This window comes from Podarcis tiliguerta (assembly GCF_965153285.1).
Source record: "Podarcis tiliguerta genome assembly, chromosome: 13".
NCBI classification, from domain to species: Eukaryota; Metazoa; Chordata; class Lepidosauria; order Squamata; family Lacertidae; genus Podarcis; species Podarcis tiliguerta.
Window position 1 is genome coordinate 24,130,497 of NC_139546.1, and position 15,819 is coordinate 24,146,315.

The 15,819-nt window shown below is 46.7% G+C and overlaps 1 protein-coding gene across 4 annotated transcripts in view; it reads right to left on the bottom strand.

Annotated features, from left to right (window-relative positions):
* Positions 1-765: 765 nt before the first annotated feature.
* Positions 766-15,819, bottom strand: part of JUP (junction plakoglobin) — a 58,198-nt gene continuing 43,144 nt past the window's right edge. For all 4 annotated transcript variants that reach the window (XM_083408584.1, XM_083408585.1, XM_083408586.1 and 1 more), the window contains exons 3-15: positions 15,463-15,716; positions 14,509-14,747; positions 12,787-12,988; positions 12,308-12,452; positions 11,172-11,275; positions 10,321-10,659; positions 8,723-8,878; positions 8,402-8,521; positions 6,955-7,105; positions 5,679-5,800; positions 3,711-3,750; positions 3,353-3,522; positions 766-1,785 (exon numbers count right to left, since the gene is read on the bottom strand). In XM_083408584.1, the coding sequence (XP_083264710.1) occupies positions 3,377-3,522; positions 3,711-3,750; positions 5,679-5,800; positions 6,955-7,105; positions 8,402-8,521; positions 8,723-8,878; positions 10,321-10,659; positions 11,172-11,275; positions 12,308-12,452; positions 12,787-12,988; positions 14,509-14,747; positions 15,463-15,716 (2,018 nt within the window). In that variant the 3' untranslated portion in view covers positions 766-1,785; positions 3,353-3,376. The remainder of the gene's footprint in view (positions 1,786-3,352; positions 3,523-3,710; positions 3,751-5,678; positions 5,801-6,954; positions 7,106-8,401; positions 8,522-8,722; positions 8,879-10,320; positions 10,660-11,171; positions 11,276-12,307; positions 12,453-12,786; positions 12,989-14,508; positions 14,748-15,462; positions 15,717-15,819) is intronic.

Below are 15,819 nucleotides of genomic sequence, written 5' to 3' on the forward strand. Positions count from 1 at the left end.
TAACAGGCAGACCTCCCTGGCCTTGTTAAACTCTTTCCCCTCCTTACCAACTTTACACATTTTTAATTGACAGCCTCTCCTTGGGAAGAACAGTTAACAGGGTTGGTTGGTGCAAAGGTTTATGGACAGCTGATGGAATTAAAAGTAATAAAAAAGTCCCAGTGTGGTTTGGGCTATATGGAACTCCACCTTCAGGAAGGTAATGTTACCGCTAAAGTCGATTACGTGAAAAAAGAAAATTCACATATTCCAACAGCTGCTTCTGATTCTGAAAGTTCTACTCTTGCACACCTGATGAGTTAAGCCAATGCACCAAAAAAATTATTTAACCTGCATTTAAAACCAGTTAAAGTCAGAATGTTTAGCGTGCCCCAAACCTCAATGTTGATTTATTTTTGAGAAACTCAAACTATTTACAAGCTCGCACACAAAGCGCACCATTCAGAGAGGCCAATGCTTTTTTTCATTCTCTCTCCAATAAATTTCCCCTGGCCTAATCAAGCAAGTCAATCAGCTTCCCAATATATATATCTATTACAATCCTAGTTAGTTCTCAAAGTCGCCTCTTCCATTAGGCTGTTGGGCCAACCCTACATTTCCCCAATGAAACAGGGCCTGAGCACTTATAAACTGCATCCGGGCATATTCTTCCATTGTCCTTTCTCCCTTCCTTCCACTCGGCCGTCTTCCCCTCTTCAGAATTCCAGTCTGCCACTCAGAAGCTAATGTTAACACAAAGAAATCAAGCCCATTTGCATTGCAGGGTTGGGTTTAAGTTTTTATTTGTTTTTTAAGCTTTGGTCTATACAAAAAAATCCCTTAGAGAAATAATAATAAAATCTTCTGAAGTACATTTGCAGCTACATCGATCCCTTTTCCAGTGGAAGCCTTAAGCCATCACATTGAGAGAGCTGCTTTTAAAAATGCATTAGAAGGAGGAAGAGGGTTGGGGGAGGGGGGAGGAGGAAGAGAAACACGCCAATCACCAGGAAGGGTGGGGTGAGGGGAGGAGAGAGAGGAAAAGGAGGGCGACTCGGGGTTAAAAATGTGCAAGAGATGGTCAGTAGAAGGACAGCTTTCTTAAAATGGTTAGTTGTTCCTCTTTGCAGGAGGGCTTAAGAGATTCTTCAGCTGGGGCGCCAAAGCCCACAGAGACATTTGTCAAGGGCTAAAAAAGAAATGAAGAAGCCGGGAAATGCAAAGCTGTTCGTTTCTTGGCAAACTCTCACACCCATTGGCTGCTCTTTATTTAAAAATAAAACCCAGAAAGTTAAAAAAAAAAAGAGAAAGGGGAAATTGTTTTCTTCACTTCCTAGCTGACAACGCATTAGAAGTGCAAACAAGGGAGAAAATATATATATATCTAAAATGGCAAAGAGTTAGTTTTGCACCACAAATGGCTGGGGTGAGGGGAGTTTGTGTGTGTGTGCTTGAAAAATACTTGTATAAGGACCCAATGGCAGTTTTGAGAATGCTTCCCAGATTTAGGGAAAGTTTGGTGAAGCGGCAGAGGGGATAAACGGGAGAGTTGATTAAAGTCGGGGGGAAAGGAGCTGACTGCCGATAAAAAGTTATTACAAGATTGTTAGAAGCAGTCCTGGGTAGGGGGGTCTGGGGGGGAAGGTCTTTCCCATAGGCCCACAGGAGGGGGAAATGGTTTCGTTTTAGAAAATAAAACCTCCTCGCAGGGAAAGGAAGAGTTTGTCATCTTTCTCAGGCACTTCTGTCTCCCAAGTGCCCCGGAGTTGAGCACTGAGGCTGCCCTCTTCTGTGTTAAGAAAACATCTGTGGAGCAAGAGAAGGAAGGGGGGGGGGAGAGAAGGGCATGTCAGATTGGCAAGATACAAAGAACTCAGCAATGCTAGAGAGCACGTCTCTGTTTGTGATTTAGGAAGCTGCTTTATATATCAGGGTCAGACTGCTTGGTCCATCAAGCCCAGTAGCCTTGTCTGATGACCAAAAGGTCTCTTGCTTCCTTGTCAATTGAGTCGCAACCTCCATTTTTGCCAGGAAGACAGTTTGGCAGTCAGGTTATCAAGAACAACCCCTTTTGTTTTTAGGCACTGGCAAATTTCTAGATCTCAGGCACAAAGATTTCTCTCTCTTTTGGAATAGCCATTCCACCAGTAGGTGTTGAAAATAAGCAGCTTTGGAGGCAACACAATGGGAGAACTTTTGGGCAAATTTGCAAATGACTTGTCTACTGATGAGCATTAGCCACAACAGCCCAAAGTGAAACAGCAGTATTTATTTCTCTTCATACTAGAAGCTAGGGACAAGTCGCAGGAGCCCTACCATGTCTTAGAGGGGCAACTGGATGGAGGCTGCTGGGAGATAAACAGTTGGAGCGGGCGGACATTTGGTCTGACCCAACAAAATATTCTGCTTGTAGCAAACCTGCAAAGCTTTATCTTGTCTAGGAATTGGGGGTGGGGAGAGACCACCACACAAAGGCCATGCTTGGATACCATGACAGGAAACAAGCCAAGGCTCCCCCTCCTTTCTTCTCCCCTCCAGCATAGCCAGCAGGATCTTGAAAGCTGTTCCTTCCAGTTTCAGTTAACCACAGTTTAGTGTTACATCCGAATCCTAACAACTGCGGCTAACGTTTGACCAAGGTTTGCAGAGCAAGCCAAGTTTCATGTGCCACGTTTGGAAGCTGACTTGTTTCAAACATATGATAGCCAGTGTCATTTACCATATTTTTCACTCTATAAGACGCACAAGACCATAAGACGCACCTAGTTTTTGGAGGAGGAAAACAAGAAAAAAAAATATTCTGAATCTCAGAAGCCAGAACAACAAGAGGGATCGCTACGCAGCGAAAGCAGTGATCCCTCTTGCTGTTCTGGCTTCTGGGATAGCTGCGCAGCCTGCATTCGCTCCATAAGACGCACACACATTTCCCCTTACTTTTTAGGAGGGAAAAAGTGAGTCTTATAGAGCAAAAAATACGGTAGTTTCTTGGTTCAGAAGACACAACATGCTACGGTTAAGCAAAAACTTCAAACTTCTTGCTGCGGTTGCACAGGAGAAAAATGGTGTGTGTGAGTGAGTCTAGACGAATTCTCATTTACCATGCCATTTGAACTGGGCTTAAAAATTAATCCTTGTGTCTCCCTTGATTTTAGCTCAGGATTTTCTCCAGGCCTCTCTAGAGAAATCACACCTGCAGGTTATCAATTTTCATTTGGAGCAGAGAAAACACAACAACAGAGAGTCATTTTTGCAGGCAAATAAAAAGGGCGCAGAGTGTTTGTTCCCCCAGGAACAAGCATACTGTCTCCATTCTCTGTTGGATTTTGATTCAACTCACTGTCCGGTTCCAAAATGCATCTGGAGATGCTCTTACCTTGAGCCCTGCCCAAAGAGCACCTTAGGAAAGAACATGGTCCGGGTAAGCGCCCCGCACGCCATCACTGTACGCATCCATGGGATAGTCCCCGTCCATGTCCATGTCCATATGCATAGGATCCATGGGGATGTCGGAGGGGTACATGCTGCGGTAACCTCCATCCAGCTCTATTGCAACGGAAAAGGAGAAGGTCCCATGTGCTTAAATGTTATAGGAGAGCAGGCAGTGAAGGCTGGTTTTTTTATGAAAATTGGGCAGTGCCTCACCAAGCTTCCTTTGCTCTGAGCCAGCTCCCACCTCCCCGCCTCCTAGAAATTGGGACCTAGGGACAGGAAGGCTGGCAGCTCGTACTTACCATCTGCGTATGGCTCATGAATGGGTATCATGCTCTGGGCCTGTGGAGAAGAGACAGATGTTTACACAACATGGTAGCAGAAGCCTTGCTGAGACCACAAGTTAACCCAAAGATGCTCTTGGGGTATTCTAAACTCAGGTTTCCCATGGTAACCTCAGGACAACTGCTTTGTGGGCCAGTATCTTCTTTAGCTGAGTTTGTGCCGCTGAGAGAGCTGCAAACATCTGGGTTGCCCGTGCCCAGAAACCAGGGTGGGAGTGGATTCCCTGGATCCACAAATGCTTGATGAGAGAAAACCCAGTCTGCTGAACTCCTAGCCCATGAGTAAGTGACCACCCCAAAACCAGAGTTGATGGGATACAGCAGAGGTGGGGAACTTGTGCCCTCCAGATGGGATTCCAACTCCCATCAGCCCCAGATGGCTGGTCAATGATCAGGCATGATGGGTGTAACATAGAGAGACACAGGCTTTTCTGTCCCGGGGTAGAGGCTTGGAGGCTATACTTGCTAAGCAAGTGGTCCACCATGACCAGGCCTCTCTGACTGTTTTTAATGTACTGTTAGTCCCTTTGGCCACTTTGACCATTTTCAAATTATTCATGCAAGTGAAACTCTCTAAAATGATTCCAACCACTGTCCTGAACTTGGCCAATCAGGGTTAGATTGTTCGCCAGGCAGAAAAAAACACATTAACTTTAGTGGGTAACAAAACACGGAAACAAGAGCTTCAGGGAAAGGATGATGACAACAGGTCACTGGAGGCCACCAAACAATGGGTTGGGCAAACATCCAACTAGGTTACTTTAAGGAAGTTGGGTACATTCAAGGTCACATGAGATGCTGACCAGGGTATTTTATGTCTTGCCGCTGGCCCATGTGAAGTGAGGGCCGATTCACATGTCATGCAGGCAGCTATGGCTGCATGGCCTAGCATTTTAGTTTCTAATCAAGAGCAGGTGCCAAACTGATTGGAGCAGTGAAGCAGTTTGGTGGAGGGAAAGGAGAGGAGGGCAAGCCTTTTACTCTCATGCTGTTCTCCTGATGGAAATTGCTCCCACAGGCGCCATTTGTCCTGGAGGAGAGCACTCAACACCCCTCCCTCCCGAAACCACTGCTGGACTTAATTTAAAAATGAATAAATAAATTGCTAGATCGAAAGGTAGTTTCCTGGGAAATGTGTTCTTTGGTCCCAAGAGTGATGCAGGAACAAATATAGGTTTTCCTAGAACACAGCTGGAACAACACTGCTATGGTGGGAGTCACCTCATGAGGCGATTGTCTTGGGCCAAACACTTAAGTTAAATTTTGAACCCTTGTCCAAGGCTGTTAACACCACTGAACATGAAGAGGTGGGGCATTTCTCTCTCTCTAATAACACTGCTTGAAGCAGGGTCCCTGCAACAGGCAAAGGGTTTGCCTTGATGACTCAGTAACCCCTTCCGGTTCTCTTATGACCAATTACCGTATTTTTCTGTGTATAAGTCTAGGTCCCCCCCCTAAAAATTAATCTCAAAAATTTGGGGGCATCTTATACACAGTGTCATATACACGGGTAGTAAAATACACATATTTTTTCTTAAATCAGAGTCCCCCAAAATAGGGGGTGTCTTATACATGGGGGCGTCTTATAGACGGAAAAATACAGTATGGTAGGACCAAATTGCGCAAGTATGAAGTGAGATTCAGGTGCCTGAGATTCCAAAATATCTTCAAGTTTTGAATGCTGTGGGGTAGTTTATTTATTCCTAAAGTCCCAATATTGAATGTTATAACACTACCGTCAACTTTAAGTACTCTGCGCACCTTGATTTTCCAGAAGTCATTCATCAAATGTCCAAAATAAGAATATACATTTTGCAAGCAAACTGAAGGTGAGTAAGAAGACTGGGGGAAGGTGGGGGGCAAGGTCTGCTCTGGCTCCAAGTTGTCACAGTAGCCCTTCCCTGCCAAAACATTATAGACACTCACTGCTTCCCAAGCGGCAGGATCGTGTTTGAAGAGTGAATTGGTAAGTTCTACAGAGACGCGTTTCCGATAGTCCGGGTTCTTGTCTTCCGAGATGCGGAACAGCACAGCTGCTGCGTATGTAGCTGGAGGGAGAGAGGGGGTGAAATCAAGAGGCCCTTTAGCAAATCTCCCATTTTGTTAACACCTATGTTGGCAATGGCTGTGTTTTACCGCCTTGGTGGGTTTTATTCCTTTTTAATTTTCTCGGCTTCCTTTTCCTTTGCCTCATCTATCCTTGCTAGAAAAGCCCAGTGAATCCGAGAACTGCCTTCAATGTCTGCTACATCACATCAGTAGCTCACAGGCATTTTGCAACCAATATCCTTTCTTCATCTGACTTTTCAGCCAGCTGACTGTCATAAAATACACACCCTCATACTCTGTACTATTCACTGTCAAATTTCTATTGCTCAGTTCATGAGGTCACCCAGCTAAATCCTTGCATAACTCCTGGATCCTTTGTCGCATTAAAAAGATCACTGGTCACCAACAAGTCTCTTCCAATTTTTATCTCCAACGAAAATAGTGAATAAAATAGGACTGGAGCAGACCATGGAACAACTTTCATCCGTTGTTTTTCTCCAAGATGGACATGTTCCCAGAGAAAAAACGTTGGCTGCATTCAGGCTTCACACTAAGCCATAGTTTAGTGCAATGTGAACAATAACTATAGCTTGTTTGTAATAAGCCAACTTGAAATCATTGCTTCAGTTAATACTAACCACAATACCAAGTTTGGACAAAAGGAAGCGGTTATGCAGAAGCTGAAGTGAAAGCTTCCAAACCTTTTCCTCCTAGCAAATAAAGAAGGAGGATGAGAGAAAGGGGAGCATGCAATCTAAGGCTTGCTGGAATTTGTTTGGCCCTGTCTGTGTCGTGCTAAACTACGGACGAGCTTGAGATCCAACACAGTCCTTGTTCATCTTCCTTTTAATGGATTCCATTTCACTGGAAAAGTCAAATGCTGCATTTTCCTTTCTCAGAGAGGAAACAGTTGCCTGCTTGGAATCACTTAACTCTGAGTAAGCCCATGCTGCCTTTTATATACAAACCCCAAACCATTTGCCACTCTCACACATTTAATCACTCTTGTAATGTTTGTTCTAACGCATTTTCAACACTAGGTAATTAAGCTAATTGAACTGTTGAATGGAGGAAGCTGGAGCATGCAACAGCAAAGGGAACCACACAGAACTCTGTATCTTAGAGGGAGAAATGCGCGCACACAGCCCATTACCTGTGCCTTCATTCCGGGAGTGGAGGAGCTCCATCAGCGGTGCTGAGGCCCCCTCTGCGTCAATGGCGTCAGCTGCTTCCTTATCTTGCGCCAGTTCACACAGAACACCAGCTGCCACACGCTGGATGTTTTCCACTGGAGAGTACAGGAGCTGCGGTCAGGGGGGAAGCGAACAAAGGCAGGAAGTGTAAGCAAGAGAATGTTTTCTATTTCATTCCGTTTAGCTCCCTGCCCTTCCTCAACGTTCCTTGTGTATCGTGTCCCTGCTAGCAAAGGACTACGAAACCCTACTTTACGTACAATGCCTAGGTGCAGTGGGTGCATGGCAAACATTCAATTGTTGTTGGGAGGTGTCATAGAATCATAGAGTTGTTGTTATTAAATGGCAAGAACACACACACACACACACACACCTACCTGATTCAAGCCAAACTACACAAGCAAGATAGGGAGATGAGCAAGGCCTTGAGAATACAGGTGATGCTAGGTACCAACGGTAATTAACTCCTACTAAATTAACAAAAATATATAGAACAGCTACAAATATCGGCTGGAAATGCAGAGAAAGAAGGCGCATCCTACCATATGTGGTGGACGTGCAAGTTAACGAAAGCATATTGGGAAATGATTTATAATGAGTTGGAAAAAAGTTTAAAATAACTTTTGTAAAAAAAAGAAGCAGCTTTTTTATTAGGAATGTTAGGTCCATAAATACCAAAGGAGCAGAAAAGACTGTTTATGTACGCAACGACGGCTGTGAGGCTACTTCTGGCCCAGAGATGGAAGTAAGACAAAGTCCCTACTAGAGAAGAATGGTTAACAAAGATGACAGACTATTCCAAAATGGCAAAAATGACTGGGAAGATCAGAAACCAAGAAGACAACAAATTCAATGAAGAATGGCGGAAATTTATAAGCTATTTAGAAGAACACTATAAACGATTAAAAACATTGGCAGGATTTTAACAACACTTGCAATGTATCAAGAACTATGGTAACAATTGAGTTTTAAGGAAATACAGAGAACATTATACGATGCAGTTGAAAAAAGAATAACTATGGAACCCGTGAAGGGAACTCTAGGGATTCAGTGAATCCTATTTGTATATGACCATGATTTATATATGAATGCAAATGTTAAAAGTGAAACCGAATAAAAAATATTTTTTTAAAAAAGAGAATACAGGTGGTGCTTTCAAAGGACCTTATGATTACATCACCCAAGTATCCTGCCTTTCTTTTGAGGAAGTTAGAATGGAAATGGAAGTTAGAATGCAGGAAACACTGGGCTGAGATGGGGGGGGGGGCAATTTGGACAAGAGCCACCAAGAAAGCTACATGTGGATTTGCTTCTCTCTGCTCCAAGTCTAGTTTACCCAACTCAAGGGTGCCAAGTCCCACCCACACATCCCTATGGCATTCCTCCCCTCCTCTTGCATGCGCCCACCTGCACGAAGAGCGGGATGGTGTTCAGGCGGAAGATCTCCATTCGGTTCATGGGGTCGCGAGCCAAGATGTGCAATGCTCCCGTACAGCCTTCCACGATCTCCTCCATCTTTACCCCATCCTGAAGGAGAAAGAAATCTGTTAGGGGCTGGATATGCAGAGCAGCCTGCTCCTTGGCTTGCACCCCACATTATTGCTACACTGAAGGTAACTGTTGCTCCAGAGGTGCAAAATGAAACGAAAACAGGGACCAGCTGTATTAAGAGGGCTTTCAGTCAGCTAGGTTCCCATGCCCAAGCCAGAACCCTCCATGGCCTCTCACCGTGTAGGGCTGCTGTGTGCCGGCGGCTGCGTGGCGCTGGGCATCTTGGTGAGCCTTCACCAGCAGCTGAACCAGGCGCGGGATGACGGCGGCTTCCTGCAAGGGGGCGTGGTTGGCTGGGCACAAAGCCAGGTTGCGGATGAGGCCGATGGTAGCCTATGAGCATGGAGAAGAAGGAAAGAGGCACACCTTGAGGACGCTGGCCAAGGGCAAAACCAGGGAGTTCTGCAAGGTGCTGGTGTTTGCCATCCCTACCCCACCCTTGGCATTTGAAGTCAGAAAACAGAGCAGAACAATGCAGTCCCTGCGCCTTTGCTCCAATTAATACCAAACACAAGAGCACCACTGGATTAGGCTAGCCAACAGAGCAATTCCTCTCTCTCATACCCACCAACCCCCTTCCCTCAACCTTCTTCCAGGAGGAAGACTCTCTTCTCCCATCTGCACCTAGAGACCCCATGCCTGCTATAAGATCATATAAGGGAAAAGCACCACGTCCTTCGGCACTTGCGTCATCTAAGCAATCTGCACAACCAGCATGAAAGGTTGGCTGGTGTTATTCATCACCCCCATATTACAGAGGAGGCTGCTCTGTCGAAGGCTGCCCAATTATCTTGCAGCTGAGCTGCAATTTGGAAGCAAAGCCTTCCTAGCGAACAGGTAAATGCACTTAGCCACTGCGTTATACCAACCGGCCATACAGATCTTGGACATCTAAGCAGATTGCTCCCATCGTTCCTACATCCACAGCATCATTCCCCAGCACACAAATTCAAATTCCACAGTGTGGCAAAGAGCCCCCTGTAGCTTAGCTGAAAGTAGTATTAGGCGGGCTGTACTACCTTAATGGAGACCATGTGATTTTGAATTATAAACCCAATACATGGAATCTAACAAAGGGACAATATGAATTGACTCTCTGCACCCTTACTGCGGCAAAAAGTCGGGTATTGATGAACTGGAAAAATAAAAATGCAGCTCCCTTCCACAATTAGATTGAAGATACTCACTACACATGAACAGGTTGGGTAGAAGCGTAAACTTGCCATGGACAAAATCAACAATATAAATACCGTAATAGGTTATGGTCTGGTTAACTACAATAACCATTTCTTGTAATGTATGCAAATCCCCCACCCCCACTCTGTTTTGTTTTCTACATGGGTGCTGCTTCTTCTTCTTCTTCTTCTTTTGCGTCTTATCTTCCTCTGTGCACTTGTGATTATGTACTTTTTAAACTTTCAATAAAGAAAAAATGATATTTAAAAAATATTGGAGACCCATGTGATCAAATGCTCCCTGGTGTTGATGAAACCTCTTGGCACAGCCAAGAGAGAAGCGCATAGGAGAAAGCTAAACTAATACAATCCCTAATACAGTAGCTTTCTGTGATGGTCAGAGAGTTTCTGACATGGAGAAAGATTTAACCATGACCGCCCATTCTGGCGTGGCACAGCCTCCTAGGACTGTGCTAGATTGTTTCCCTGAACATGTGAAAAGCCACTGCTTTAGCAATCTGAGCCTGATACGGTTGAAGTAATGTACACTATGTATGTGTATGCATAACTGCTCAGCCAATGGCCTCCCTCCACTCATACCTTGATCAACGGCCACTGATTGGGCTGATTAAGCAGCTTGACGATGGCGGGGATGCCATAGTTCAGCCGCACGGAATTCTGGGCCATCTCAGCCTCTGGGTGCCGGCTGGTGAGGTGCCTCAGAGCACAGACAGCCGGCTCGGTGATATCCTCTTTGTCTCCCGCCCGGAGGATGGTGTGTATCAGGGCTTCCACTCCATTCGACTGGGTGACCAGGGTCTTGTTCTTGCTGTTGTTGCAGGTCAAGTTGGAGAGGGTGCCTGTGGCACAGGTCAGCACGTTGATGTCGTCCGAACTCAGCTGGTTCACCAGGATCTTCAGGACACCATCAAGACCCTCCTGTGGGTGGGATAGAAAAGGTCATGAGATGACACCATGGGGCCAGACAATTTTGTTAAAGGGAAGAAAGGAGCGTGGGGAGAAGTATTCCAACCTGTTTGTCTCTCAAACTCCCCTTTCTCAAACAGGAGTGTCATGAAATTTTGCTACAACCTCTCCAGATCAGAAGCTAGCTAGACCCTAAGGCCAGGGTCGTCTGCTGGAATCCCCTAAGCCAAATATGGCCGCAGAGGAATGTCACTTGGCCCCCTAGTTGCTAACGCAAGAGCAAAAAAGAGGAGTGAAGGATCATCGAGGCTTTTCCGCAGCCCTTTGGGGATGGAGCCTTGCCCTATTCCCCACTCCTCCACTCCCTTCTCCAAGTGATCCTCCAACAGAAGCAGATTACTGGTCATGACTCTGCAACTATTAGGCACAATTACTGGGTGGGGCATAGGGGTGGTTCAAATTAAAGGTGCCCGTGGAAAATATCCTGCTGCAGAATGCATGAGGCCCTGCCCAGTCTTGCTCACCTGCTTTGTGGCCACATCTGAGAGGTTCCTCAGAGTCCACAGGCAGTTCTGCACAAGCCTTGGGCTGGAGCTGGTCAGGTGCTTTCCCAGAGCTTGCATGCCTCCTGTTGGGATGTGTTGGGGGGCAGGGAGAGGAAGAAGAAGAAGAAGAAGAAGAAGAAGAAGAAAAGAGATATAAAATTGTAATTTATTTATTTTTACTTTGGTTACTTGGACAAGCAGGAGTGTGTGTCCAAACAGTGTTAAACCACCACTAAATAGCTAGCATTTAAACCCTGTCTTTCCTCCTGGAAAGGAAGCTGGATGTAGCTCACAGAACAGCTGCAGCAATGCTATCATGCACGGCACAAACTGCCAAGACAAGCTGCGAGAGGGAGTCCAACAGCTCTAATTAATGTTTTGCGGGTTGATATATATAATGAAGCAACACTAAGAGCATTTCCTTGACACAAATCTTTGTTGTGTGTTCAAGACTATGCTCAAGAGGAAGTCCGATCACTGCTTTTTTCAATTATACAGGTAAGGAAACCAAGGCTAGCGAAGTGACTTGCCAAATGATGCATTATGTTAAAATCCTTACAATAACCAGGCACCGTACACAAGTAAGAAGTCAGGTCCTGCCCACAGGGGCTTAGGATTTAAGAATGTCAAAGGCAAAGATCTTGTTCAAGTTCTAAGTCTAACTCTTTTAGCACTAGACGGTGGTGTGATGTTCTTTGCTTACTAGTAGAATGACTGTGCACAGGTCTTACTGTAACTGAAAGGCTAGCTATTTGCCCAGTCTATAGCAAAGATGAAACAACGATGGTGTTCCCCTGATCAGTGCCTGGGAAACCCCACTTGCAAGACCCATGGTTGCTCTGAGCTTTTAAAGAAACAGTATCCTCTAATCAATTTGTACATGCTGAACTAGTTCCTGGGAAGGTACTGAAAGCTGAGCATTCCTGTATCGCTTTGCACGTTCTCAAATGCAAAGTGCAAATTTAGGGAACATACTTTGCACAGTTAATAAAGAGAACCAATTGCCACAGCGCACTCTTGAGGCATCAGCTGCTGAAGACGGCAAAGTGTGACGCCAGATGAACCACCCCTTTTCCAGACTCCTAACAAAGCGTTCCACCACTGTAACCACTCACCAGCTTCCACGATGGCTGGCTTGTTGCTGGGGCAGACGGAAAGGACCTTGAGGACGCGGCTGGTGGTCCACAGCAGTTTCTCATATGAGTAGCTGCGCATAATCTGAACAAGGGCTTGGGGGCCTCCGTTGGCCAGGATGATGAGCTACAGAAGAAAACACACGGAGCGATGATCTCCTGCTTCTCTGGGCGTGCACAGAGAATGGCACCTGCCCATTCAATCGTTTCCCCAGAACTTAGGGCATGCTTTCTCCATTTCATCCTCCTCCCCCCCCCCCCCCAAGCCCATGAAATGTAGCCTTTTCCTTGCTGTTTGTAGACAGGAACTGACGCAACCCAAACTCAAACATGAGTAGGGAAGACTTGATTATATTCTGAGCACCACTTCAGGCCCTATGTTACTGGATCCCAGGGTCTCTCCTGCCCTGCACTCCATGTAAGAGAAGCACCCTAGTTTAGTGGCACGGCTCCCCCTTTACCTTGCTTTCCTGGTTCCCATAGGCAAGCAGCTGCAGGCAGTCGGTGGTGATGGCAAGAAATTTTGGGTTGTTCTTGGTCAGCAGGGGAACCATCTTCTGAAGGCCATCTGCCAGGCGCACGGCCATCTTGGCACCTTCCTGGTACAGCAGCAGGTTGTGAAGGGTGGTGATGGCATAAAACAGGACTGACTCCACGGGAGAGCTGTGCGTCAAGGGGTGGGAAACATTGGAAGACAAAAAATTCTATTATTTGAATTCCCAGCCAAAGGGGGTCAAGACAGGCAATGATTCATACATGAACTGCACTGGAAAAAGAGTGGGACTCACTGAACATCCTTAAAGCCCGCTGGCTTAGCAGTCATATGCTCTGCCATCAAGCTATGCACTTGCCAGCCACCTAAGTTATATCCCCACTTCCTGGCTTCTCCTCTCCTTTCTCAGGGTGCTCAGTTGAGAGCAACACCAAGACGATGGGACCATTTTGCTGCCAACTCAGTTGTGGGGCTGCCACAGAGGATGAAGCCCTGTGCTCTGGCGGTCCCACCGTGGCACACAGAGAGGCTATTAAAGAAGGTGCCAAGGTACGAAGAGGGTGCAGTGGTTGCAGGACTTCTAAACTGGAAAAGCAGTAGTGGAAACCGAGCAAGGCTCAGCTATGGCACGCCGAGGCTTGTGCTTCGAAAAACAAAGGCAACGCCTCCATGTTAAGGCAACTGCTCATCAGCTCCATTTTATGCCAGCTGGGTGTGGACGTTCACCTGGCAAGCTGCCACGGCAGCTCAGGTGCCTAGCAAGGCTTGCATAGCAAAGGAATAGCAGGACGTGCATAAGAGAAGAGAGCGCGGCTGGCAGCATACTGCTCAGGTGTGCCTGGGAATTTGGGGGTGGCTGAAGTTAGTACGCTTTAGTTCTATTTGCGCAACTCAAGAGAGAGTTAACCGGCCACCGGGACATGGTCAGCTATCTGTAAAGCTAAGAGGTAGAGAAGGATCAAGTAAATATGGCCCTGCCCTATATTATCAGGTGTGGGTGCGTTGCTTGTAATTACTTGTTGGTAATATAGAGGATTATGCACATGCACAATGGGACATGACAGGTTTCAGGGCTGAGCCCTGGCACAAACCAAAGATTTAAAGTATTGCTATGGTTGATGCTCCATCAGTGCAAGGATTTCTGCTCCCCACTCCCACACCTTTTTAAATATGTTCTGGACTTTCTTCTGACCTACCAGAGCAGATCTGGGAGTGGTGCAGGGGGAAAAGAAATCCTGTTGGGCTAGCACATGAACTTAAGTTGAATACCATCCTAAACTTCTGCAACCACAACCCACCAAAAACCTGAACTGAATACCTGGTGCAAATGCAGCCCAGAGAGGCGTCCTATATATTGTTTCCAATCTTTACTCTTGGAAAAAGCTCTTCCAAAAATGGGGGAAGTGAGGGTCAAGCTCTGCCAAGTGTTGGAAATTCAGAAAGTCCTGCAGGGTTGGGGAAGGGCTGTAGTTCACAGCAGAGCATCTGATTTGTATGCAGAAGCTCCCAGGTTGGATCCTTGGCATCTAGAAGTACGACTGGGACAGAACCCTGGATAAAGCCCAGAGAGCCGCTGCCAGCCAAGTGTAGACAATAGATGGACCAACGGTCTGACTCTGCATAGGGCAGTGTCCTACGTTCCTATGATTTTAAAGGCATCCATGGGATGCGCCAAGGGCTGCAAATTCACCTGAGCATGCGCACAAGAGCTGGGATGCCCCCGGACTTAAAGATGGACAGCAGGCCCTCGCGGTGGTGGGACAGGTTGTGGAGGATGCTGGTGGTGCAGCGGGCTGTGTCTAGGTCGCTCGTGCTGTGCATGGTTCGGACCACGGCAGCGACTATCTGAGGGGACTGCATCAGAGCACGGCGCGAGGCCTCCTTCTTGGACAGCTGGTTCACAATCATGGCTGCTTTGCTGACCACGACCTGGAAGGAACGGAGGCAACGAATTTAAGAGGAATGAAGGTAAGAGGTGAGCTGAAAGGACGAAACAGGGAGCTGCAGTGAGTTCTGCCGAACACCCAGTTCTATTGTGCTACAATCAATCTTTATTGCAGTCAAAGACCAGACAAGATGTACTACATCAACACCAAGGGGCGGACGCGGCAGACAAAATTAAAAATTCCCTATATACTTATTTACATTAAAAATGACACTCCTCTCTTTATGCTGCATATTACACATCACTGGTGATGATGACAGCCCTAAAAGCTCCAGCGTTCAACACTAAGCGTGGCTGAATTCTGCACCCTGTGTTAGTTACACAAATCAGAATCATTTATCTCTTTACATGATCCAGTCCACTTCTGCGAGTCATGGGGGGGGGGCGGTCAAGGGGCCTGAAGTAGTTCTATGTGCTAACAATGCTATTCATCAGCCTCTTGGGCTTCCAGGATTTCACCAGAGATTGCCAAAACCTTTGCAGTTGTAAGAGCTAGGCACACTTGGTAATTTTTTGCAGGGTGTTAAATTGAAGAAGACTGAAACTGAAGATTCCGGTGCAGAGAAGTTGCAGAATTTCAGTGGAAGCACAGAATACACCATTTCATCTATGGGATCACTGACATGCCAACTACACTCCAGACCACCCACTCTGCTAGGCAAACCGACTCCAACAAGCCGCAGAGGTCCAGAGCCTTACCGGATCCTCGTCATTCAAGAGTTTGGTGAGTTCGGGGATGGCGCGGGTGGCCAGCTCAGCATCATCCTGGTAGTTGATGAGATGCACAATGGCCGACTTGAGCATCTGGGAGGGCTCGGCCAGTCGCTGAACATTTGTCTGCTGCCCTTCCACTTGGGTGGTGATGAGAAGGGAGCGGTCCTCTACCGTCTCCGGGTACATGGCAGCCCGGACGCGCTGGGCACGGGTCATGGCAAGGTGGGACTCCAAATCCGCTGCAAAAGAGGGTGAGCAGGACAGGATTAGCACAGAGGAAATCCCAACCAGGATTTCCATCCACCTCGCAGGGAGGTTCATGAAACTGCTTCAGCTCTGCGA